This window comes from Budorcas taxicolor, chromosome 22, assembly GCF_023091745.1.
Source record: "Budorcas taxicolor isolate Tak-1 chromosome 22, Takin1.1, whole genome shotgun sequence".
NCBI classification, from domain to species: Eukaryota; Metazoa; Chordata; class Mammalia; order Artiodactyla; family Bovidae; genus Budorcas; species Budorcas taxicolor.
In genome coordinates this window covers 38,400,671-38,428,237 of record NC_068931.1, presented here as the reverse complement: position 1 = coordinate 38,428,237, position 27,567 = coordinate 38,400,671, and the positions used below count along the sequence as shown (strand labels likewise).

Sequence of the window (27,567 nt, the reverse complement as noted above, 5' to 3'; positions counted from 1 at the left end):
AAATTGTCAACAAGATACCCAAGAGAATAAAAAAAAAAAGTGTTCAGTGCCCAGGATTCTAAAGAGAGTGCTTCTAGGCATGGGGTCTAGGAATGTACATTTTAACAGATATTCCAGGTGATTCTAATAAATAATGTATTAATAAAGAATTATTTATTAAAGTAGTATATATCTGAACTTTGAAAAATGCTGGCCTAAAGCAGTTACCGCTAGCACCACATTGGAAGCCCCAAAGCATATGCAAGCAATAGTGTATGGTTGAAGTTCAGAATACTTGTAGCCACAGCAAGGGCAATCTGTTCTGAATTTTGTCTTGGAGGCATCTTTCATGCACGGCCTTCTATGCAGGGCCCAGGGGACTAGACCTTATTCATTAGAAGGGAGACTGATGGAAGATTAATTAAAACTTCAGCTTTTATGCAGGCAAAACAGACGATCAGAGCTTTGATGAAGGATAGTTAATCCGGCTCCCCCCCCCAAAAAAAAAATTAATTGTAGGAAAATTGCAGAGAATGAGAGAGAGCCTGAAGAGGCAGAGAGGCTAGTTTGAAAGACTTTGTGATCATCAAGGTGAGAATTAATATTACTGGTGGTGGTGATGGTCGTGCTGCTGCTGCTGTTGATGGTGGCAATAGTGTTGATGGAGATGGTGCTGGTAATGGTGGTGAGGATTATGATGAGGGTGGTGGTAACGATGGTGGTGGTAGAGATGATGCTAATGATGGTGGTAGTGGTGAAGATGGTAAGGCGGTGGTGTTAAATGGTAGGCTAAGCCCTGAAGCATCTCTGATCTATCAGAGTAAGACCTTGAAATAGGATCACTCCTCTCATTTTGTCCCCACCATCAAAATAGAGCTTCCTGCTAAAATGTATCCTTGAAAAGCAAAGGCAGGGACCACAGCGAGGCTCCAATATCAGGGTAGGGTGGAAGTCAGGAAAAGTTGGCATATTGGATTCCAATGTTTGCCCACTGTACATTTCCTTAAAGAAATCTCCAAGAGTACACATATCTATGTGTGCCAGCTACTGCATCCAGTGAAGCTCACTATCCCAACTCTTAGGTAAATATTTGGTGTCTCATTTGGTGAAATTTGAACTTTGCTTTGTTCTTACTTTTTTTCAATATAAACAATATAATTTTTAAAACTTTAAACTGATCTTTATTCTGGACAGGCTCATGGTCACACAGCCTTCCAGAATTGTAAAATAGTCTATAAATCTCTGGTGTCACACCTGAAGAATACATCCATGGGTTTAGAGTATTTTGCTGGAAATGTTTATACACACCCACTGCTTTCATAATTTCACACAGTTACGACAGGAGAGCTTCTTTATCAGGACGCACACTCATGCAGCTGCCTGCTTTTAGTCTCTGCGCCACAGATCTGACCTTGAGACTGTGTCACTTTCTGGTGACAACTTAGCACAATGTCGACAAATCACTGAAGAGGCACGTGTGGGCCCTGATCCAGGGCGGCAGGGGCCGGGGGTTGGGGGGTGGGGGGGGGTGTCAAGTGGTGTGATCATTGCACCTTAAGTAAAATACAGGAAGCAGAACCATCCTAAATGGATTCCTAATGACACACCATTTTTCTAGTATCTTATTCATTTTCCAAGGAACAAAGTATCAGGAAGGATGATTTCAAATTTTCTGTCACAGTGCCAGCATTGTCATTATTCAAAGGGAATGATTTCTTCTTCTAAGTAATCCTACTATATATATTCTAGGCTTTTCAAAAAGTAGTTGGTTGTTGTGATGTTGGAGATATCTCTCTTATAGATCTTCAGTAGCAGCTCTAATAGTATAGAATCTAAGTGCATTATAGCCTATTCCTTCTTAAAACCTGGTATATTATTCATCAAAGGCTCCTAGAAAAGATCAAAGTAAAATGCTATAAGTTAAGAAATTGGTATAGAATAACTAAATTGTTTCCACCGTTCATACCTTATAGAAATAAAATATCCCTAAAAACAGATTGTGCTTAGATTATGAGGAGAACCAAACATCTTTTTATATGTTTATTCCCTTTCTACTTTTTTTTCCCTATATACACATCTAAAAAATGGGGGCTTTTAAAGTAAGACTTGAGAAGAATTTGAGAAAGTCACATTTTAAAAACTATTGGGCATAATAACTCTCATTTCCAAATAACTTAATTTACTTCTCAATTTATTTCAAGTCCAAATCAAACATCTTCACCTAAAATGATAAACTAGAAGCCCACAGATATATTTTGTCCAGTGATGTTTGGGTTTGTACACCATTTTAAAAACATAAATGTGATAAGGCAGTTATTGTACTCGATGGTAATACCAGCAGGTTAGTGGTGACTTTTGACCTAAACCATCCCTTCATTGTATTTGTACCAGAAATGTAAACTGAGATGAATTAAGCATTTTTGAGCACACAGCTAGTCAGTGACAGAACCCAGAACACCTAGGTGTCCTGACTCCTAACTCATAAACTTCTTCAATATCTGCTGGAATTGGGGTATTAGTGGCAATGATATTGCCAATAATAGCAGTAGTAATAATGGAAATGAGAACAATGGAACAGTTACTATATATCACTTACCTGACATATGCTATAAGCTTTGCATATTATCTCATTAATTTCATGTCAGCTGTAAGAAAGATTGACTTCCCAGGTAGCTCAGTAGTAAAGAATGTGCCTGCCAACGCAGGAGACGTGGGTTCGATCCGTGGGTCTAGAAGATCCCCTGGAGAAGGAAATGGCAACCCACTCCGGTATTCTTGCCTGGAGAATCCCACAGACAGAGGAGCCTGGCGGGCTACAGACATGCACACATGCATAAGAAAGGTCATTTTTTAATTTATGAACCTCAGAGAATTAGAGTACATTTTCTCATTCTTCCCACCACTCTCTCTCATAAAGTATATCTAGTACTTATGGAATGCCTACTATCTGCCTAGTAATGTTCACTTGTATATTTTATTTTTCTCTTTAAAAGCATCCCTGTGAGGGAGGTATTATTATACCCATTTTACAGATGAAAAAAGTGAGGCTCAGAGAATTGAAGTGAATTGCCATGATATAGTAGAAACAGCATTGTTGTTGTTCAATTGCTAAGTCGTGTCCAGTTCTTTGCCACCCCATGAACTGCAGCATGCCGAGAGCTTCCCTGTCCTTCACTATCTCCTGGAGTTTGCTCAGACTTATGTCCATTGAGTCAGTAATGCCATCCAACCACCTCATCCTCTGTCGTTCCCTTATCCTCCTGCCTTCAATCATTCCCAGCATCAGGTTCTTTTCCAGTGAGTCAGCTCTTTGCATCAGGTGGCCAAAGGATTGGAGCTTCAGCTTCAGCATCAGTCGTTCCAATGAATATTCAGGGTTGATTTCCTTTAGAATTGACTGGTTTGATCTCCTTGCTGTCCAAGGAACTCTCAAGAGTCTTATCAAACACCACAGTTTGAAAGCATCAATTCTTCAGTGCTCAGCCTTCTCTATATTCCCACTCATGGCATTAAACCAGATAAAAAATAAATCCAAATGAATTTAAAATCTGAGCAGTGACACAGAAGGAAGGCAATTACTAATGAAATGATGGTCCCAGAACTGAAAGATATGAATCTGCAGGTTGAGACGGCCCACCCAGTACCTAGTATAATGAATGGACAAAGATCCCTACAGGGAATGCCATGGTGAAACATTAGAGCATTCAGGACCAAAAAAAAAAAAAAAAGAAATCCTAAAAAGCTTCCAGAAGGGATAGGGCAAACCAGCACACACACAAAGGCTCAGAGGTGAGAAAGACATCTGTTTTCCCAGTCTCTAGCACACACGGAGGCTGAGACAAGGAGAGAAGCCCAGAAATACCTGAGAGGAGGAGGGATGCAGCTAAAACCCTAAATACAAGCAGCTCTCCCTTAACAGTGGAGGTGGTGCAGACATTTCCAGCAATGTGAAGGGGGCTGCCTTCCCAAGAAAGCGCTAGGAGATGTGCTCCACTGAAAAAAAGGGAATAAAACAGAGAAAGGGGAACTGGGGCACCACCACCAGTCAGATAATGAAAGGCACCCCCGGAATGATGGGGAAGGGAGATCCCAGCACAGCAGTGGGCTTAGCAGCCACAGATTGTAGTAGGAGGCACCCAGACAGATGTTTCAAGGGCAGGAAGGAAACCAAGAGGTTATCAGAGGTCTCTGACCATATCAGGAGATTCACATAAGCATGTGTCTGGCAATATGGATGCAAATACCGTTAAGATTCACCTGGAAGAATTGAAAATGGTTCTTCTGGGGAGGAAGAATTGGAGCTGGGTTGGGGGCTCGCTCTTTGTTTTTATAAGCTATCCAGAGCTACTTGACCTATATGTGTGTCTAGGCTGAATAAAGAATCACCTTTTTGTATGAAAAAAGAAGCAACAAACATTAAATATATAGTCATTTGTAAAACTAGGACTAACGAGAGCCACAGTGGGAAAGACCATGTACGTGATGTGCTCTGATAATGTCAGTCGAACACAGCAATTTTTTCTTTCGCCTTTAAATTCTTTTAATACAAAAATACTCATACACAATCTTGCACACACAACTTCCAACCTTAAATGCTATTTCCCCCCAACCAGCGATTCTCAAATCTACATTTCCGTATACTCCCCCAGAAGTAAAGTTCAAGTTTTTAAGGTTGTCAGAGCTGGCAGTAGCACCTGGTACCGCAAAGGTGGAGCCTGGCCTCATTCCATAGCACAACTATTTTTAAATGAGGAATGAACAGAGAGAGCACATGCAAAAGGAAGGAAATGTGAACTGTTTTTAATAGTGGTATGCGCAGCAGTGGTATTAGTTTGCTATTCTGAGGCTGTTGTAGATATACTGTGGAAGAAACCAAATGAATCATGGTAGAATATCCCAATTCTATCATCTTCTGTGTCCTTGAAAACCAAGATTTTTAGTATGAAATAAAGATATACATATAAATATAATATGGGGCTTCCTAGGTGGTGCTATTGGTAAAGAATCCAACTGCCAGTGCAGGAGATGTAAGAGACACAGTTTGATCCCCTGGAGAAGACAATGACAACCCACTCCAGTGTTCCTGCCTGGGAAATCCAATGGACAGAAAAGCCTGGCGGCCTACAGTCTGTTGGGTGGCAAGATAGTTGGACACAACTGAGAGATTAAACAACCTGGTCTGGCTTTTTTTTTTTTTTAATGTGGTGTTCAAATCCAGTGTAAGTTATATACAGAGGAATATACGTAAATAAACACTGATTCCTCAAAAAGGGGAAGAATTTATTTGGAAGATTTTAAAAACAATTTGTGGACCATATCAGCTTTTTATAGAGAAGAGTGAACCTTTTTTAGATAGTATGTATATAGTTTGAAAATCTCAATAATAGGGTCATTCAAGACTGACATATCTGGGTTGACCTATTTTTGTGCAGAATATATATATCTTGCCAGAAAATATAGGGCCTGTTTCTAGACTTTACAATAAATTACACTCCAGTCAACACAAATTATTTGACAAACTAGTCACTTCCAAAGGCACAATAAAAATACTAGCTTCTAAAACGTTTGTGCCAAAAATAGCCCCATTGAAGTACATGAACTCTGACCGTGGGCTGTAACACTGGCCCCTAGGTTTGCATTTATATCTGCTGGAGAAGAGATAAAGGAAAATTAGCACCTCAGCGTGAGCTGGAGGAATGATTTCCCAACACCATGCTTCCTTGCATTCTAAAAACAAAGTTCTCTTTCTTTAGAATTTAATTGACTATAAGCTAGATACCACCCCATTAGTCTGTAAGGCTACTGCTGTTCAGTGGCTCAGTTGTGTCTCTTTGTGACCCCCATGGACTGCAGCACGCCAGGCTTCCCTGGCCATCACCAACTCCTAGAGCTACTCAGACTCATGTCTATGGAGTCGGTGATGCCATCCAGCCATCTCATCCTCTGTCGTCCCCTTCTCCTCCTGCCCTCAGTCTTTCCCAGCATCTTTTCCAACGAGTCAGCTCTTCGCATCAGGGGACCAAGTATGGAAGCTTCATCAGTCCTTCCAGTGAATATTCAGCGTTAATTTCCTTTAGGGTTGACTGGTTTGATCTCTTTGCTGAGGAGCTAAAAATGCGTTCGAATTTAATGCTATCTGATGGGGCGTTCCTCTGGGAGAAGTGGTTTGGAGATGCTCGGAGGGTGAGTTGGCTTCTCCCCGGGAAGAGCGGTTGCTAACGTCCCATCTGGCCCCACAGGTGAGCGAAATGGAGGTGAACGGGCAGTTCGAGTCGGTGTGCGAGTCGGTGTTCAGCGAGCTGGAGTCGCAGGCGGTGGAGGCCCTGGACCTGCCGATGCCTGGCTGCTTCCGCATGCGGAGCCACAGCTACGTGCGAGCCATCGAGAAGGGCTGTTCGCAGGACGACGAGTGCGTGTCGCTGCGGTCCTCCTCCCCGCCGCGCACCACCACCACCGTGAGGACCATCCAGAGCAGCACGGGTGAGTGTGCAGAGCCGGCCCCGCGCACCAGCCCCCGCCCCCCGGGCGGCGCCTCAACTGTCCCCAGACACTGCACGTGGTCCTCTCGCAGGCATCACACGGTCTCCAGTCACCAAACCCCACCCACTCCCCGCGAGGCATCCCAGCCTCCGGCCACAGTCACGCACCCCCTTCCTCCTCCATCTGCGTCTCCGGTATCACCAGAGGAAACTGCAACTCGGGGACTAAGGGAGACAGCACAGGGGGGGAGATGTTCCCAAGATGCCCACCCAGCATCCTAGGACCAGTACTCTCATCCTTCCCAACTCCTGCTCTCCATCACCAAACCCTCCCGTTCAGGGCTATGACCCTCTCCACGAATCAGACACCCTGATTGCTGAGCATCGCAGAGCTGGAAAGCTTTTAAAATCCCAAGATATACACAAAATGACTCTCCCAAAAGACCTGAACTGTCATTGTGAGACAATAAGAAATGGATGATGTAGTAACACTGATTGCACAACTGATGTTTCCTTTCATTATAACCAAAGGCAGATTTATTTCATTTCATTTTAAACCTCCTGACTATACGCACCCAGCACCTCCTTTTCACTCTAAACTGAGTTTGGATTTATGCCACGACACTGTCTTTTGATCAGATTTTCGTCAGAGAGGCACAGAAGAGCTTAGCTGGTTTCCATGACACTGGACCTATGTAGGAATATAGCTATGGATTGTGTGTGACAGCGTATGTATTGTTTTGGAGGGTTTCAGGGTACATTTTTTAAAATAACATTGGGTCCAAGAAGAAAATCCTCTCCATTGAAACTAGTCTTAACTTTGGTAGAATTTAGCATTACCCCAATAAAGACTAGTTAGATAAAGAAGATCATCACATCGAGTCAAGATAAATGATGAATTAATTAGAAGGGAAAATCTATGCTAAACTATTCAGTTTTCATTCTAGGTGCCTCAAATGTCAGCAATTATCATTCAGCTTAGAACTTTTGCTGGCTTGAGAACTAATAGGTTCCCATCTTACTTGCAAGAAAGCCATTAGAGGTTAAACAACAGGTGTTCCTTCTGGACCAAGGCAAATTAGGATCTCAGGATTAGGGAAGAGATGCTTCTAGACTGTAGCTCAGCTGACCCACTGTATCCCAGCACCTCTGGCCCTGGGTGGCCGATTCCCACCAGAGACAGTGGGTGTGTGTTCTTGCTCACTAGGAGATTCTGCACAGCCACAGATGAGGTTAATAAGTTAAATAAAGTTGGTTTAGGAAATGAACACATTTTTAAATTCATTCACGGGCATACTTGTGCGTTTTTACATTTGTGCAATAAGTGTAGCTTGAAGGTGTGGCTGCGTCTCTAGTTTCGTCTTCGGTGTTTCCCTGTTTCCCCGCCCCCTCCCCACCCGCCTCCCCCTAGCCCTGTCTGATCTGTTCTCTGTACAGCAGATTCATCACTCACCAGCTACTCTTCTGTGCTGCAATTGCTCCTTAAATACGCAAAATTCAGATCCTTGCCCAGAAGGGCCGAGGGAAGGAAAAGGGAACACCCCGCCCCAAATACCCTATTCTGTCTTTCCTAAGACCCTTCCCAGGTATGCTGAGGGTTCCCAGAGTTCAGATAATAAGCTCACCAGGTAAAATCCAAGTTGCCAGTTACATGTGAATTTCAGATCAATAGTAAATCATTTTGTAGTGTCAGTATATCCCAAATCTTTCATGGGACCTACTTACACTACAGAATTATCTGTGACATCTGTAGTGTTTCCTAAATCTGACAAGCCTATCAGAGAAGGAGGTGAAGGGGGCCTGGGGTGAGGGTGTCTTGTGTTGTTCCATTTAGAATTGGAGAGGCTTTAGCCAGAGGCCCTGTATGGGAGAACAGCGAAAAACAGGGAGCAGTCAACAAAAACCCCACAGAGCTGACAACATCTGCTCCACCTTGGGCTCTAGGAGCCTTGTCCTAAGTCCTGGGCCCCGTCAGGGCGGCGAGACTCCAGGCTTGGCTGCAGCTGCAGGGGGTTACGGGCAGGAAGATGGAACTTGTCATGGGGAATGGTAAAGCATAAAATACCAGATTTGTATACAGGACAGCTGGTGATGTCACCCTTCATCATCCAAGTCAACATTATGATATATTGTCCTTACAGTCATAGAAAAATAAGCAAAGAGTTTAAGAACTAAATGTTATAGATTCTAAGTAAAGCCTTTAGAATTCTGATATCACTTTTCCAAGTTTATCTATACCATGGATTTGTTCTTTTTAAAAAAAGTCATTTTAGGATATAATAAAGTTCTGTGCTTTTAATTCTACTTCTGTCATATTTCCTGTATTTCCTTCTTACCCCTCTTCTCTCTCTCTCTCTCTCACACACACACATATACACAGAGTTTTCCTTTCCTCTGTCATGATGATGTCAGTGCTATTATTAACATATTTTCTTCTATTAGTTTCCTTCCATAGAAAGTCTGCCTTCTCATTGGACCTACTAGTTTTTGAAAGCATGCACTCATCTGTGTTAATCAGGAAATGACTTTGCTCTAATTTTAACCATTTCCCTTGTGCACACAGGTCAGATTTACATCTGTGTTCAGTAGGATGTGACATAGATTTCGCCTTTGCTCATTATTCTTGGACATTCTCAATAGATTTTAAATTTCCTAAACTTTCCTTTGTCTGAAAAACAATTCATTTTTGTCAACTGCAGTTAATAGCTATTAACTTCCCCCCACAACAATCCACATTCTGTCTTTGATTTTTGTCAGCCCATTTTAAATGGTTCAAATGTTTAGCAAACTAGACTATTAAGCTTTTCTCCTCCAGTCTTTTCCATTCCTCATATGAGCAAAAAGAAACCACCGAGAAAGGTCCACAGAAATGTCTGCTGCCATGTGGGAGAGGCAGGAAGATGGGCTCGGCTCCAAGGGGCCCTAGGGAGCCCCTGGTGATATGACTAGGGATTAATGGAGACTCAAAGCCAACTAGGAACTGAGTTGGAGAGTGATGTATAGTTATGCTTCTTTTGGTTAATTGACATTTTGGTTTATATATGATACAGTCCTATATTATCTCCCTTTATTATCTGCTTCAAGCACTCAGATATCTCTCCACCTAATAGATTCAAGTAAGTTCCTATATAATCATTGCACCAAAGGGCTATTTGGTGAGGATTAGAGGTACTGTTCCTTGGTGGCTTAGATGATAAAGAATCTGCCCAAAATGTGGGAGACCTGGGTTCGATCCCTGGGTCAGGAAGATCCTCTGGAGAAGGGAATGGCTACCCACTCTGATATTCTTGCCTGGAGAAGCCTATGGACAGTGGAGCACAGTGGGCTATAATCCATGGGGTCGAAAAGAATCAGACACACCTGAGCAACTAACACTGCTTCTAAGTTGCTTCAGTCATGTCCGACTCTGTGCAACCCCATAGACGACAGCCCACCAAGGCTCCGCCGTCCCTGGGATTCTCCAGACAAGAACACTGGAGTGGGATGCCATTTCCTTCTCCAGTGCATGAAAGTGAAAAGTGAAAGTGAAGTCGCTCAGTCATGGCCGACTCTTTGCAACCCCATGTACTGCAGCCCACCAGGCTCCTCCATCCATGGGATTTTCCCAGCAAGAGTACCGGAGTGGGGTGCCATTGCCTTCTCCGCAACTAACACTAAGAAAGTAAAAATTTTAAGTGGTCAGTTAGCCTCATGACTGTGGGAAAACAAGCACCATTACCTCAATCCTCTGAATATTTTAGGTAAAAGTAGAACTTGGTGCTAGAAATAGACGCAAACCTCTACTTCAGAGAACTGGATTCAGCTGGCCTTCTGTGAAATATACAAATGCAATTGTATGTGTTTAGGGATGAGATTTCTTTTTACTTCCTATGCTAAGCATCCAGGATCTATCGAAAGCATTGCCACATTGCAGCTAGACAGACTTCAGTCTGGTGACACAAGAGCCTGGATAAGCATAAGCAGTGCATCATCATCAACGGATACTCATGCAGACACACACACACACGCGAGGTCAGAAAGGACACAAAATACGTCGTTTGCAGTGGGGACGCAGCACGTAGAAGCCGGAGGGTCAGTGGGTGTGGGCAGAGGGAGATGTTTTAAATAAACACTTACTGCTTTTTATGATTTGTAAAGCCAATATAATATTTGAGCTAAAATAATACTCTTTCACAAAAATAGGCAAGCTATCATGATACATGATTCTCTGGTCTTTTAAAATATTTCCTCTGGTACATTACAAGAGTTTCAAGGAAGACTTATGTAACAATAATGTGACTTTATGAAGAGTAAGCATGTGCTACACCGTTGCTCCTGATATTTGGCTGGTGTGCTATATTCTTTTCATTAGGGGAAGCTCTTAAAAGTGAATGGGGTTGAAGTGGTCTCCTGTCCTTCATGGCGCCCCCAGGAAGGGCAGCAAGGGTCCAGGACAGAGCATCCTCCTGGGCGAACAGCCAGGGTCCTCAAGCAGGGAGTTCAACAGTTTGCCCTTGTGAGTGTGGCTTGGGGCCACAGTGATCACAACACATATTTCCAGTTTGATTTTTTCCAACAAGAGCAGTCACATTCTCCTTTAAACAGAGACACGCTTTTCCATAATCTTAACCTCACACACTCTCCCAGCTCCATATACAGAAGCAGTTACCCTTTAGAGCACCTGAGGTCGGGGCTAACGTCTGGGAGTTCTCACAGGTTTGGGTCATCACACCTGGTCAGCCATCCCATACAGAAAACCACACTGAACCTACCTTCCTTCATCCTTCCCTCCGTACAGCTTGCTCCCCACACACCTGCCCCCAACAACAAACCCTAAACACACAAGATCTTGAGCAAAATGACATTAAGGTAGTAATTTATATTTATAATATACATGGTAGGCACTCAAAAATGGAGAAAGAAAAGTAAGAGAAGATGCAGAAAAATGCTTATTTTACTCTGGTATCATTGACATATTACATTGTGTAAGTTTAAAAACTGTGATTTAAAAACTCCCAACAAACAAAAGTCCAGAACCAGATGGCTTCACAGGCAAGTTCTATCAAACGTTTAGGGAAGAGTTAACACCTAGCCTTCTGAAACTGTTTTTAAAAACTGCAGAGGAAGGAACACTCCCAAACTCATTCTATGAGGTCACCATCACCCTGATACCAAAACCAGACAAAGATACCACATTTTATACATTAGGGTGTAAGATGAGTTGATTTGATACATGAATGTATTGCTACATGGTGACCACCATAGTGTTAGCTAACACCTCCATCACTTCACATAATTATCATTTCTTTTTGATGGTGAGAACATTTAAGATCTATTCTCTTCGCAACTTTGAATGCAACACAGTGTTGTTGATTATAATCATGATGTTGTACATTAATCTCCAGAACTTATTAATCTTCTAATTGGCAGTTTGTTCCTTAGATCACCACCTCTGCCTTTCTCCCACCCTCCAGCCCCCAGGAACCACCGATGTATTCTCTGCCTCAGCTTTTCTAGATTCCATATATATGTGAGATCATGCAGTATTTGCCTTTCTCTGACTTATTTCATTTAATGTAATACCCTCAAAGTCCACCCATGTTGTCACAAATGACAAGATTTCTTCCTTTTCATGACAATAATATTCCATTGTGTATCAAATAGACTTACAAAGCAGAAACAGACATACAGCCTGAGAGGATGAATTTATGGTTGCACTTTCACGCATTGGAGAAGGAAATGGCAACCCACTCCAGTGTTCTTGCCTGGAGAATCCCAGGGATGGAGGAGCCTGGTGGGCTGCCATCTATGGGGTTGCACAAAGTCGGACATGACTGAAGTGACTTAGCAGCAGCAGCAGCAGCAGAGGGGAAGGATAGAGGGAAGGTTGGGGAGAAGGGATAGTTAGGGAGTCTGGGAAGGCTATGTACACACTGCTATATTTAAAATGGCTCACCAACAAGGACCTACTGTATAGCAGAGGGAACTCTGCTCAGTGTTATGTGGCAGCCCGGATGGGGGTTGAGGGGGTTGGGGCAGAATGGATACATGCGTTATATGACTGAGTAGCTATGCTATGCACCTGAAACTATCACAGCATTGTTAATCAGCTGTACTACAATATTAAATAAAAAGGTTTTTTAATTTAAAAAATTAAAAACTATTTCCTCTTCATCCATCCATCCCTCCATGGACACAGATTGTTTCCATATTGGGTCATTGTGAATAACACTGCAATGAGTACGAGTGAGAGTTGCTCAGCCATGTCCGATTCTTTGCGACCCCATGGATTGTAGCCTGCCAGGCTCCTTTGTCCATGGAATTCTCCAGGCAAGAATACTGGAGTGGGTTGCCATTTCCTTCTCCAGGAACACTGCAGTGACCAGCAGAAAAATACTTAAGTACCTCACAAACTCCATATTCAACAGATGTTTGTATAACCAAGGTGACTTTCCCAGGGAAATAGTATTGCTATTAAAACAGGTTGAATCATAAAATATTAGCAATAGAAGAAAATTCTACATCATCCAGCCCACAGGTCTGCAAACCACAACCTAGGGGCCAAATCTAAGCTGCTTCCTATTTTTATAAATAAAGTTTTATGAACACAAAGTCACACATTTGTTTACATATTATCTGTACCTGCTTTTATCCTTTCACAGCAGAACTGAGTAGTTGCTGAAGACCATATGGTCCAGAAAGTCAAAAATATTTGCTCTCTGGCCTTTTACTGAAAAAGGTTATCACCACTGATCTCATCCACAGAACTCATTTTAAAGTAGGAAAACTAAGACCCAGAGTGGTGGGCCTCTAGCTGGAAGCAAAGTCAGAATAAAACCCCAGGTCAGCCAGCCATTGGCCCTTTGCTTGTTTGAGCCCCAGCTCTACAAATTCACCAAGAATCCTTAGAGTTCAGAGGAAGTTCACTTCTTTCTAACAGGCACGAAGTTAATTAACAGGTTGTTTTTATAAAGCAATGAGGGAAAGGTTCAGAAGTCCAAAGGACAGATATAGACCAGAAGTTTTTTTAAAACAAAGAACCTTTCTTTTCTACTCAAGATAAGATCAAGCAATAAATTTCAGATCTTGCCTGGACTGGTTTCTTGTCCCTCTGCTTATGAGGCTCCCTTCCTTGAATTTCTCCAAATATCCATGTAGGACTGGCGACGTCCACTTCCTCCCATCTTAGGAGGCTTAGACCAGAAAAAAAAAGAGCAAGATTTGTAGTAAAAACTATGCCTTTTGTGGGGAAACTTCTCTGTTTTTTAATATCTGAGAAAACTGACTGTGATGATTCTGGGAAGAATTTGGTTATAACATTTCTACTTTGGGGCCCTCAAGGTGGCATTCTTCTGTATTCTAAATAGCAATATTATGAAGTCATAAAATACAGAAGTCCTATCAACACTGAAGAAGATAGAGGGGTCTGTCTCCTCCAGCAGTTCTGTCACATATAAATCACCTCTAAGGGGTGTGGAGAAAAGGGAACCCTCTTACACTGTTGGTGGGCATGTAAACTGCTACAGCCACTATGGAGAACAGCATAGAAGTTCCTCAAAAACTAAAGACAGAGCTACCATATGATCCTGCAATCCCACTCCTGGGCATGTATCTGGAGAAAACTATGATTCAAAAGCTTACATGTACCCCTGTGTTCACAGCAGCACTACTCACAGTATCCAAAACATGGAAGCAACTAAAATACCCATCAACAGATGAAAAGATTAAGAAAATGTATGTATACATGCACCATAGAATACTGCTCAGCCATAAAAAACAGAGTGAAATAATGCCATTTGCAGCAATGTGGATGAACCTAGAGATTATCATATTAAGTGAAGTAAGTCAGAAAGAGAAAGACAAACACCATATGATATCGCTTATATGTGGAATCTAAACTATGACACAAATGAATTTAACTACAAAATAGAAACAGACTCACAGACAGAGAGAACAAACTTGTGGTTGCCAATGGGGAGAGGGTAGGAAAGGGATCTGGGAGTTTGGGGTTAGCAGATGCCAACTATTATATATAGAGAGAATGGATAAACAACAAAGGTCCTACTGTATAGCACAGGGAACTATACTCGTATTCTGTGATAAGCCAGAATGGAAAAGAATATGAAAAAGAATATATATATATATATGTGTGTGTGTGTGTGTGTGTGTGTGTATAAATGAATCTCTTTGCTATACACAACATTGTAACTAACACAACATTGTAAATCAGCTATATTTTAACAAAATAATTTTTTAAAAAATCACCTCTCAGGACCAGTGCATCAGGTCTGGAGGTATCATGCTCCATAAACAGCCTGCATATCTGCCTTTGCCCACCTCAGGGGTTGTCACAGGGCTAGTAGTGATGGAGTTCCAGTGTCTTCCAGCCTTGAGGGTTGTTGTGAGGTTCAAACAAGACCATTAATAAGGAAGCACTGTGTACAGTTCATATAATGTCTCTCTGTTGGCTTTGATTTTAAATCTCTCAATCTGTTTTAGTTTAATAATGATGATTAAAAAAATAATAATAATGATGATAATGGCTAATCTTGGAGCATTTACTCCTTGGCAAGCACTATGAACCAGCTGTGGAGATTATCTCGTGTAATCCTCATGAGCAGTCTATGACATGTACAGGATATGATATCATTGTTTTCACAATACAGGAAAAAATATTAAGGCTTATTAGCAAGTTTAAACAGCTTGACCAAGTTAGTAAGTGACAGAGCAGGCTCTTAAATTCTCTTTATTTTTTTTTTAAGATAGAGTAGAATGACTAAGAACTTGAAATATATTTATTAGCCACAGTGCATGGCATATGGGATCTTAGTTCCCTGACCAGTGATTAAACCCTTGCCCCTTGCACTGAAAGCACAGAGTCTTAACCACTGGACCACCAGGGAAGTCCACACTTCAATTCTCTTTACTCATCAATAAGTGCTTAGTAAAGTACAGTATTCAGTTCAGTTCAGTCGCTCAGTTGTGTCCGACTCTTTGCGACCGCATGAATCACAGCACGCCAGGCCTCCCTGTCCATCACCAACTCCTGGAGTTCACCCAAACTCATGTGCATCGAGTCAGTGATGCCATCCAGCCATCTCATCCTCTGTCGTCCGCTTCTCCTCCTGCCCCCAATCCCCTGAACTAATTTAATACAAATTTGTCTACAGAATGAGATGCCCAAAAACTCTTTTATTTCATTTTTCTTCCCACAAATATTCATTTAGTTCCTGCCATGTTTGAAACTTGTGTTTTCCATAAAATTTTCTGAAAACCCCTCTTTAAAAGAAATGTTTGGATCACATATTAGCAACACCATGTTTCATGCTGGTTTGTCTAAACTGGCAATATCTAAAGTGAAATAAAAATGTAAAAAAAAAAAGAAAGAGAGAGAAATAGCAATGAATAGAGACAAAACCTCAAAAACTAAAATACTCCTTGGGTTTAAAATTTCATATTACACTTTTTCATCTTGACATTATGATGGATTTAAAAGATCCAATATCCAACCCCTTGATCTATAGTGCTGTCAGAAAGAACTGAATGGAAAAAGGAATCTTTACCTACTCATGTGGAAAGTAAGCAGGTGGTAGGTTTTGTGTTGTGGCTGATGAAGTCATCATTGGTCTCTGCCTTGGACTAAGTAAAAAAAAAAATACTACAATGATTTACTCCTGATCTGGCTGGTCTCTTGGCTGGGTTGAGTATTCACAATCCAGTTACCAAGATCAATCAGAAAACACACATTAGAAAATCAGACTCTTTTCCTGTGAATATTTGTTATATGGGAAATTTCTCCCCCAAAATTAATGACAACACCAAACCTAAAAATTCACTTTTTAATCTTTCTGATACCTCCATAGACACATGTTTTATAATGGAATAAACAGACACTTTTAAAACTCTTCAAAGTTCGGCGTTGTCTGATCCAATTCATATCGAACTTTAATACAGCAAACTAGTAGCAACTGAAAACCATACGTGTGATTAATGCTGGCACTTGGACATCCCTTCATAGCTCCAGCCAAGGGTTTGTGTCTGTTCCTCTTGCAATTGACTTTCTGTCAAGCGTTCAGGATGACCCTTTACTGTTGCCAAGTGTCCTTATTTAAAAAGAGAAGACCAAGATGAATAGTACCATGATTTTACTACACTAGCAACAATATGTGAAATAGTCTTATACTTATTGTAATGAGAAATCAATGGCCGTGTCACTATTAACACTGGAAGTTTTCTTTGCCATCTGCTAGTATCCTACTGAGAGGTAAATTCCACCAGCGTACAAAAGAAAACTTTTCTCTTTTACCCATTTTTTGGCCATTTTTAGTTGAACTATAATTTACAATGTTAATTTTTTGACTTGATTATACACATATATACGTTCTTTTTTATATTCTTTTTCATTATAGTTTTTCCCAGGAGATTGGATATGGTTGCTTGTGCTATATAGGACTTCGTTGTTTATCCATTCTACATGCAATAGTTTGCATCCACTAACCCCAAACTCTCAGTCCACCCCTTCCCCCACCCGCTACTATCCCCCTTGTCAACAGCACCTCTCCTTTCTGTGAGTCTGTTTCTGTTTTGCAGATAAGTTCATTTGTGCCATATTTTAGATTCCACATGTAAGTGAACCATGGTATTTCTCTGTCTTACTTCACTTTGTATGATAATCTCTAGGTCCATTCATGCTGCTGCTCTTTTTTTCCCTTTTCTATCAATCATCAATTATTAAGACTACTAATTCTAATAACTTCTAACTTACAGAAGAAAATAACTAGTCTGCTGCTAAGCAGCTAAGTCGCTTCAGTCGTGTCCGACTCTGTGTGACCCCACAGACAGCAGCCCACCAGGCTCCCCCGTCCCTGGGATTCTCCAGGCAAGAACACTGGAGTGGGTTGCCATTTCCTTCGCCAATGCATGAACGTGAAAAGTGAAACTGAAGTCACTCAGTCGTGTCTGACTCTTAGCGACCCCATGGACTGCAGCCTACCAGGCTCCTCCGTCCGTGGGATTCTCCAGGCAAGAGTCCTGAATAACTAGTCTAAATTATGCTAAAATATATGATACCGTGTCAAAATTTAATTAGTTTTTAATCCCTACAGTATTTTTTCAGCTTTATGGTCTCAAGGGGATATATGACATTATTAAAATAAACTTTGCTTAAGCCATTTTATACCTTAGAAGTGTATCTCTGATGAGGAATATCAGATGATATGAAGACAGAAGCTCACCTAGAATTTCTGAGTAGGGTTGCCATCCTTTCTCTCTCAAAATCCAATCTTGAACTTGTTTTTCATATAATATTCTTCAGTTCAGTTCAGTCGCTCAGTCGTGTCCGACTCTTTGCGACCCCATGAATTGCAGCACACCAGGCCTCCCTGTCCATCACCAACTCCCAGAGTTCACTCAGACTCATGTCCATCAAGTAGGTGATGCCATCCAGCCATCTCATCCTCTTGTCCCCTTTTCCTCCTGCCTCCAATCCCTCCCAGCATCAGAGTCTTTTCCAATGAGTCACCTCTTCGCATGAGGTGGCCAAAGTACTGGAGTTTCAGCTTTAGCATCAGTCCTTCCAGAGAACACCCAGGACTGATCTCCTTTAGAATGGACTGGTTGGATCTCCTTTCAGTCCAAGGGACTCTCAAGAGTTCTCCAACACCACAGTTCAAAAGCATCAATTCTTCGGCGCTCAGCTTTCTTCACAGTCCAACTCTCACAGCCATACATGACTACTGGAAAAACCATAGCCTTGACTAGATGGACCTTTGTTGGCAAAGTAATGTGTCTGCTTTTTAATATGCTATCTAGTTTGGTCATAACTTTCCTTCCAAGGAGTAAGCGTCTTTTAATTTCACGGCTGCAATCACCATCTGCAGTGATTTTGGAGCCCAGAAAAATAATATTCTTATCCTACTATATATCCCCTCTATAATTAAATTTTATAATTTAAGAAAATTAGTGAGTCCATATTACCCACTGCTTTGCTTCCGAAGTACTCTTCTCTCCCAAAATGATTATTTTGGCCAGAAAGCTATGAGATATTAAATGTTGGCTTTTATCATTTTCACGGAACTTCTTTCCATTATCTTTTAATTTTTTGTTTAGAAATAATTATATAACTATAGGAAACTGCAACAATAGTACAGCAATTACTTATACCCAGTCACCCAGTCTCTCCCAATGGTTACATTGTAGATAATCATACAATATCAAAACCAGGAAATTGACATTGGTATGATGTATATGGGTAATTATCCAAGTGCAGACTCTTGTAACCACCACCACAATCAAGATACAGAACCACTGTTGCATGTTAGTCACTCAGTTGTGTCCAACGCTTTGTGACCCCATGGACTGTAGCCCGCCAGGTACCTCTGTCCATGGGGATTCTCCAGGCAAGAATACTGCAGTGGGTTACCATGCCCTCCTCCAGGGGGTCTCCATCAGGACAAAGATCTACTCTTGTCTACATTTTACCAGTTTGAATGAGGTATAGAAATCAAACCTGCTTTCAAGTCCCTTTGCCTTCTCCCATTTATAATCTAATCATCTTAAATATTTTCTCCACATTGAGAACCACATCACACGTTATATTTTTTGCTTCAAATGTCATACATAATGCAGAAATTTTCAGAGGAGAAAGTCTATTGTATTTATTCTTTTTTTTTTTTTTTTTTGGCCATACTGCCAAGTTTGGGAAATTTTCAGCTGTCATTTCTGTAATCACTTTTTCATCCCCACCCTCCCTCTCCTACCCTTCTGGGACTCCAGGGACCCAGTAGCCATGACTTCTTCAATGGGTGGTTTGAGCAGGGTTTCCTTTGAAGAGGACATGCATGGGTGGGCAGGCCTTGTTTTCATCTCTATTATGTAACTCCCTCTGCCCATCAAACATTGAAACTATGCTTTCCACGCATAGCTATGCCCCACCTAACATGACCCAATTTTCACTCATGGGTGCCACCCAAAATTATATTTCACTCTGCACCCTGTACTCAATGCCTCATATCACTGTCAGAGTCCCTTATCCTCCTTCCCAATCCTATCCAAGTATTTTTTTTCTCACCACTTTAAACCTATAAGCTAAATTATACACTCTTTAAAAATCTTGAACTGCTCAAACCAAGACTCAACAATTGTGACTGAGAAAAAAGTGAAGACAAAGAATTCTCAAGGACAGCAGTATCCATTGTCTTTCAAGTCATCGAGGATGACTTTAGTGGCATATCAATCGGAGTGGAATTTTAATAAAGCACCACTTGTCTTAAAAAGTAATGCAAGCGTCAGACATTGTTTGCTTAGCCTTTGGAATCACCATGTGTTTGCTCAGTTCAGATGGCAACGACATCAGTATCTTTTCCAGATTCACAGCACATTTACTGCATCCCATTAAATAAAAAGAATGTTTAAAGAAACTTTCTTTTCACTCAAAAATTAGTTACCTGGGGATCTCCCTGGTGGCGCAGTGGATAAGGATCTGCCTGCCAGTGCAGGGGACACAGTTCGATCCCGGGTCCGGAAAGACTCCACATACCGTGGAGCAGTGAAGCCCTTGTGATACAACTACTGAGCCCACGTTCCACAACTACTGAAGCTCACACACCTAGAGTATATGCTCTATAATGAAGAGAAGCCCCTGCTTACCACACCAGAGGAAGCCCACATACAGCAATGAAGATGCAGTGCAGCCAAAAATAAATAAAACATTTTTTTAATTATATGATACAAACACTATGGAAAACAGTATGAAGGGTTCTCAAAAAATTAAGAATATAGCTACCATATGATCCAGCAATTCTACTTCTGGATATTTTTTTCAAAGAAAATAAAAAATGACTTCAAAAAGATATATGCATATCTATGTTCATTGCAGCACTATTTACAGTAGCCAATATATGGAAACCAACTAAGTGTCTGTCCATCAGCAGCTGAATGGATACAGAGAATGTTTTCTACACACTTACATAGTTGAACATTACTTAGCCACAAAAAAGAATGAGATTTGCAACATGGACAGACCTAGAGGGTATCATACTTAATGAAATAATGAAAAAGAAGGACAGATATTATAAGGTTTCACTTACATGTGGAATCTAAAAAGCAAATTAACAAACAGAAAAAGACTACCAGACACAGAGAACGAACAGATGGTTGCTACAGGGAAGTGGAGTGAGGGAATAAGTGAAATAGGAGAAGGAGATTGAGCCACAGCCTCCCAGTTATAAAATAGTCAAAGAATATAATGTACGGCATAGGAAACATAATAATATTGTAGTAACTTTACATAGTGGCAGCTGGTAACTAGATTATGGTGATGATCATTTTGTAATGTATGGAAATATCAAATCACTATGTTATACACTTGAAACTAGTCAATTATACTTTAATTCAAAATTTTTCCTTCTTTCATAACTAAAGTAATAAAAAAAAGTTCAAAATTTTAAAAATTTAAACAATAAAAATTAGTTACCTAAAGCATGAATAGCTATCCATCAGAAAACAAGAAAGCCACATTCCACAAGTCCTCAACGCTTTTTTAATTGCTTAAATCAAAAGAATTCAAGCTCTTAACTTTGGCCTTGATCAGTCTAACTCCACTAGTCTTGTATGGTTTAAGGTCTCAGTTAGTACCTGTGACCAAGCTATAGGTGGCACTCGTGGTAAAGAATCCACCTGCCCAATCATGAGCCTGAGATGCAGGTTCCATCCTTGAGTGGGGAAGATCCCCTGGAAGAGGAAATGGCAACCTACTCCAGCATTCTTGCCTGGAGAATCCCATGGACAGAGGAGCTTGGAGGGCTTTAGTCCATGGAGTCCCAAAGAGTCGGACAGGACTCAGGTGACTAAGCACATGTGCCGTGCCATCCCAAACTATAAGCTAAACACTTTAAACACCACTTACTGTATCGCTTTGCAGCTGTTGCACATTAGCCTTCAAAACACAAAGCTACAGTTCTCACATACAAAATTTGGCCAAGAACATTTGTTGATAGTTGACCCATAGGTGAAAATGTAAGAGCTCCTCAGGAAATTTTCTACTTCACTGAATTCCCTAAGTTTCTAGGATAACTCCAACATCTATACAGAAGCAGAAAGTTCTTTACTTTTTTTCTCAAGCACCTGAAAATAAACCACTTCATTTTAGAAAGAGTGGGATGGTCACATGTCTCCCCCACACCATCTTGAGAAACAAAGTTTCAATCATTTTTTTATTTGGGGAATGGACTTCCCAAAATGGGTAAAATGGTGAGACTCAAGGAGACTGGTAAATGTTAACTTCTGCAAATAAAGGCTTCCGTTTATTCTTAGACTCTTAATTCTACTTTATGTTCTTTCTCCCCGCTTCTCCTAGTCAAAGTCCCAGGGAGGTTACACCTCCTTTTCCCTTTCTTATCTGTGAATTGTTATCCTAATATTAGCAGCCTCAATCCTGACTTGGTCTCAAATCTCTGTTTAACCTATGAATATCTGAATAAGGAGGACTTTATGGATTGCTGAGCCCATCTCTGGAATGAATATTAAACTATGAGAAGATCTATAAAGCATTTGTATGGACACTGATACAACTTTTCCCAGCTTTCTCTTAAAATGCATCGTATTATTCATCCCCCAAATTCTAGAGTACCTAAAAGGCCAGAAAAAATACTGATAATCTCTAAAGGTGCTAAGAACATGTAATTTCTTCTCTACTTTTAATTCCATTTTTTTAATTAAGCAGCAAAACTCTCACTCTTTGCACCTATCCAAAGCATGAGATTCAACCCAAGCCAGGTGTTGAAATCTCTAAAAACTGTTGGATATTCATTGTTCTTTACCTGTTTTCCTTCTATGAAACTGTTCTGTGGAGACAGTCTGAGAGAAATTTTATAAAGATGTTCACCACAGCATTATTTATGATGGTGAAAAACACCTTTGATGATAAGTGAAAATTTGTCTGCCAGTAGGGAAATGTTCGGAGAAGGCAATGGCACCCCACTCCAGTACTCTTGCCTGGAAAATCCCATGGATGGAGGAGCCTGGTGGGCTGCAGTCCATGGGGTCGCTAAGAGTCAGACACGACTGAGCGACTTCACTTTCACTTTTCACTTTCATGCATTGGAGAAGGAAATGGCAACCCACTCCAGTATTCTTGGCTGGAGAATCCCAGGGACGGGGGAGCCTGGTGGGCTGCCATCTATGGGGTCACACAGAGTCGGACACGACTGAAGCGACTTAGCAGCAGCAGTAGCAGGGAAATGTTCATGGGGTTCTTGAGGCAAGAATACTGGAGTGGGTTGCCGTTTCCTAGACCCTGATACTGGGAAAGATTGAAGCAAAAAAGAGAAGGGGGCAGTAGAGAATGAGATGGTTAGACAGCATCACTAACTCAATGGACATGAATTTGAGCAAACTCTGGGAGATAATGAAGGACAGAGGAACCTGGTAGGCTACAGTCCATGGGGTTACAAAGAGTCAGACACCACTTAGCGACTGAAAAATACCACCACAAGGGAACTGTTAGGCAAATTATGAAACGCTCACTTCAATGAATTATTATGCCAGCCACTAAAATTAAATTTAGAAAGAACTTATGGTAATATTGAGGGGAAGAACTTCTTAGATCAAGCTAGATGCCTACAGTACAGTGAAGCACTGTCCAAAATGTTGTGTGTACACAACACACAAACATGCATACATAATGCAGAACTATGTTAAGAAACTGCACACAGAGGGGGAAAAGAAAAACCAGGCAGAAATAAATGCACTAAAATGTTAAACAGTAATTACTTTTGCTATTGGAGCCAAAGACGGTTTGAGTTTTTCTTTATACTTTATTTCTGCAGTGGGCATGTTTTACTTTCATAATACATAAAATGAATTTTATTTTTAAAACAGAAATATTAATAGATAACATTTCAGGGTTAAGGTTCCATTTAGAAACGATAATACATCTCATATCCTTCAATTTCACCTTTTTTTCTTGGTTAAATGAAGTCTCTTGGGTTCAGTGGTTACACTGGGTAAATGAAGATAATCGTGAGAAAGATGGTACTTGGTGATGCTTATTATTTGTCTAAGCATATAGTAACTCCTTCTAGGAAAGAATTCTTAAAAATTAAATTTTTTAAGGAGCCTTTGCTTTGCCATCCCTGCCTCCCATAAGGGTAGCAGGTGAGCTTTCTGTAGATTTTGGGGTTTTTTGGGTTTTTTTTTTTTTGCCTTCAGATGTCAGAGGCGGTTCATTTGCAAATGGCAGTTGCAGGTGGTTTTTGAAGAGAAGGGCATTTAGGACAAAGTGTAAAGCTACATAAAACCAGCTTAAGGGATCTTTGAAACATAAATCCATGCCTTTGTAGTTCTTAGGCTGACAAAGCTGAACCCTCAGAGGCATGCTGTCGGCTGGTACCTGTGTCCCAGCCAGAAAAGCTCCCCAAGCAATTACAGAGAAAGAAAGGGTTTCTGCCACCAGTACGACCTAATACAATAGAGGAGGCCACCTGTGTTTTTAGAAAGGCAAGGAGTCTTTAGAAAGTGGAAAAAGGGAAATGCTGGATGGGACTGTGCAGAGTCCTGGAAGATATTCATCATCCTAATTCATTAAAGTGATTCTGACAAATTTACACTGAAAAAGGATGAAGACTCTTGCTTCATGAGAAGCGTCAGAGCCACAAAACAAAGGCTAGTGCTTTAGGGGATACCTGTGGCCCCCAGCACAGCGCTCTGCTGGCTCTGGAATCGCACATCACCAGGTTCTTTGGTGACTCTCATTACAACATCTGCCTTTTCCTTTCTCAAACCTTTTCCTGACTTTGTCTTTGCCTCCTCTTTTCATTATTCTCTTCCAGAGAGAACTCAAAAGCTCTTAGCCTTTTCTCACCCATTCTAGCAACTCAAAGGCAAACTGTAGGAAAGGTGAAGGCTACCACACTAACCAGTTCTCTCTTTTCACCTGTGTTCTCCTAAAATTCTGTTTGAGGCAACATGGCATGAATGGGGCTCAGAAACAGGCAGTTGAGTTCCCTTCATTCACATGGTCACACAGCCTTGGACACAACTACTGAGGCCTGGCTCTTCCCAACTGTGATCATATAGGTTGTGTTAGTTGTATCAGGAGCATCATGAAGCCTTCATCTAGGAATGAAAGAGATACCTCTGCGGTGTTGTCTACTGAATTTTAAAACCTACATACATTAATTTGTACATTTCAGCCTGGTGGTAGATCTATAGCATGCAAGCTGAATGTGTGCAACAGGAGGATATTTTAACCAGATGCTGAGTGGATTGAGGCTTATTTCCCGCCTGAGTTTTACAGGTCTGCCATGAACCTTACTGATCACTGTATGTGTTCATTTGGAGTCATCCTTCTGGGGCTCTATCTCCATCTACTCATTCTCAACCTCTGGTTCTGTTTGAAAACCAATTGACTCTTTGAACCTGTGTGGCATTTGTAATGCACCTTTCCAAATACACTCCTCTTGGTTTCAACTACATAATAGGGAAGTCCTAAACATCTTAGAAAATCACTCATGGTTTTGTTTTCCTTCCAAAAAAAGTCTTAATAGGATTACATTAACTGAGCAGGATGCCCACACTTCTCTCCCCTCAAATTGGTTCTGAATCAAAATTATGTTTTTTGTTTTTTAAAACGAGTGGGGTGGAGACTAAGAAACCTGTGGCCCTTGGATAAAGTTCTTTCTCAAGGAGCTATTTCTGATGTTAACACACCTCCAGAAGCATTTGGAAGATTCAGAATAGGGCAGAATCATCAAAGTGTCCCCGCCTGCCTGCCTGTGTTTTTCTATGTTAACTCAAAACGGTAAATCATCCTCAAAACCTTTTATTTTTGGATTCCCCATATGTCCATTTTCTCTCTTCTAAACAGGCTGATGAAAAGGCAGAGGCAAATAGCTGCAGCCTTAATGAAATAGGCATATTGATCAATTCTGCTTCTTGGGCACTTCCTCAGAGTGTGCCGGAGCACACGTGGACACGCAGGTGCCCATCAGACATCTCCAAGATGTCAGGCTTCCAAACATGAGAACAGTTTCACAGGCAGCTGTTTTCACATTGCGCACATCGCACTGCGTGTCAGAGGAAGAACACCAAATACTTACGATGCACTGAAGTTTGTGATCAAGTGGAAGACTATAAGCAAATGTTGCGTTTTGAGAACAGAAACATACACAAAAACGTAATTATCAATTTGCTGCTCAATCCTGCCTCCTCAGAGACTGCTTCTTTCCCATCCCAGATGCCTTCCTCTTATTCCCAAAGACAACTTGCGCATCCTCTTACTCCTAACTCCTGACAAGCAACTGGAAAATTTACTCATCTCGTCTTTTCAACTAAAGCCTCCTCCAGGTTGACAAATCTTGCCAATTACTGCATAAGCCTTGACTGTCTTGAGTTATGTGTCCGCAGGCTCCAAGCCCATCCATCTTGGAATTATCCTTCAGCCTTATCGCTCCTTCCTCTTCATCTTTTCCCGCACATGGTTAATATCAGCTGTTATCAGTTTCAGTGCCTAGTAAATATTCTGGAGGTGATTGGAGGTTCAATCAGTTGCAGCTGCACCAAACTCAGCTGATAACACAGTGGATGGTGGGGGAGAAGCCGGGAGAGGGAGAATTGGTAGAATTACCTTGACTCAGAATTAACCCTGATTGTACTTGGCTGTTTAGGCTCTGCGCTGTACATAGAGAGTCCCCAGAATTCAGTGTCTGATTTTGTACCAAGACACCATCTTATGAGGAGTCATTGATAGCAATAGCAGCTGTAAATGCTGAAAATGGATTTTGCACAAACATTCCCCATACCCTCCGCCACCCACCCACCACACCCCCATCAATCTGAGCACATCTGAAGGATAACTCTGGAAAGAAAAGAATAGCAATAGGAATGCTTCACTATCTTATGTTTGGCTTTCAAACTTATGTTTGGCTTTCAGCTTACCTTATGTTGAGCTGATGGAGAGAGGATTGATTCAATCGAGACAGTAGTTGCTACTATGTTTGCTATGCAAAGGTGGAGCTCTGGAAGCTGCAAAGAGTGGCCATTTGGCATTTTAACTAAAACATAATCGTCTCTTTTGCCTGCCCCTTTTCTCTGCTCCAGGCTCCCCACAACTTGAGCTGCAGTGGGCAGGGAATTACCAGAATAGCAGGTAGGAGACAAGTCCTTGCCAACAGTTAGCTCCCGACCCAGCTGCCATTGGACACCCCAACTTTAGTTCCCTTCAGTGGGCCTGCTCCACATCACAGCCTAGTGGTGGGCTCTGGTGGTCCAGTGGTTAAGACTCCACACTCCCAGTGCAGGGGGCTTAGGCTCATTCCCAGGTCGGGGAACTAAGATCCCACATGCCGACCGGTGCAGCTAAAAAATAAAATCACAGCCTGTTTGTTACTCGAAGGAAATAACACCCCGAGCAGTTATCAGCTCTTAGTAACTGAGATTGAATAAGGTGGTCAGATATTTCCCAAAGGAGAGGCCCAGGGTAAGATGGTCCAGTGGGAACTCTGAGTAAACAGAAGACTGAAGGTCTTCTCCATGTGAAAGAGATGCCAAAGAAAAGAGAGTCGGCCCCACACCCAACACGACCCCACCCTCCAAGTCCACATACCCAACCCTGCCCCTGCCCCCTCTCAGTCCAGCCCGGGGCAGAGGGCCCCCTCTGAGCCCCGCTACAGCCCACACTGTCACCACACACTAGGACAGTCAAGAGATGGGGGTGCACTTCTCTAGAGGGACCAGAAAGGCAGTAAGTGCGGTAAGATTCTCCATTTCCTAAGTGTTTATTTTGAGGTTGCAACCTCAGGCTTTAGGACAAAGCAAAATGAAAACCAAAAACTTCAAGCCATTAACCAGTCATTCTGTGTGACAGCCACCCACCTCCTCCCCCCCCAAAAAAAACCTCCCCCGGAGGATTCCCAGTGTTGACTCACCAAGAAGACCTCCTCCCTGGACTCAGGCGCCATCCCTTAGGGCACAGCCATGCACAGCCCATGTCCTTCTCTGGGCTCAGCCCCACCGCCTGCCCCTCAGGCCTCCCAAACCTACCAGGTGGACTCAGCACAGCTGATGGTCTGCGTGGACTGCACGCACCACTTTTCAGGTCTAGACTATCTCACCTGGGTGGCTCTTACTCTTT

General features: G+C 41.7%; 1 protein-coding gene across 1 annotated transcript in view; it reads left to right on the top strand.

Moving 5' to 3' along the window:
* DLGAP1 (DLG associated protein 1) overlaps positions 1 to 27,567 on the top strand; it is a 299,073-nt gene that overhangs the window by 147,691 nt on the left and 123,815 nt on the right. The window contains exon 4 of the mRNA XM_052660275.1: positions 6,219 to 6,459. Coding sequence (XP_052516235.1) covers positions 6,219 to 6,459 — 241 coding nt within the window. The remainder of the gene's footprint in view (positions 1 to 6,218; positions 6,460 to 27,567) is intronic.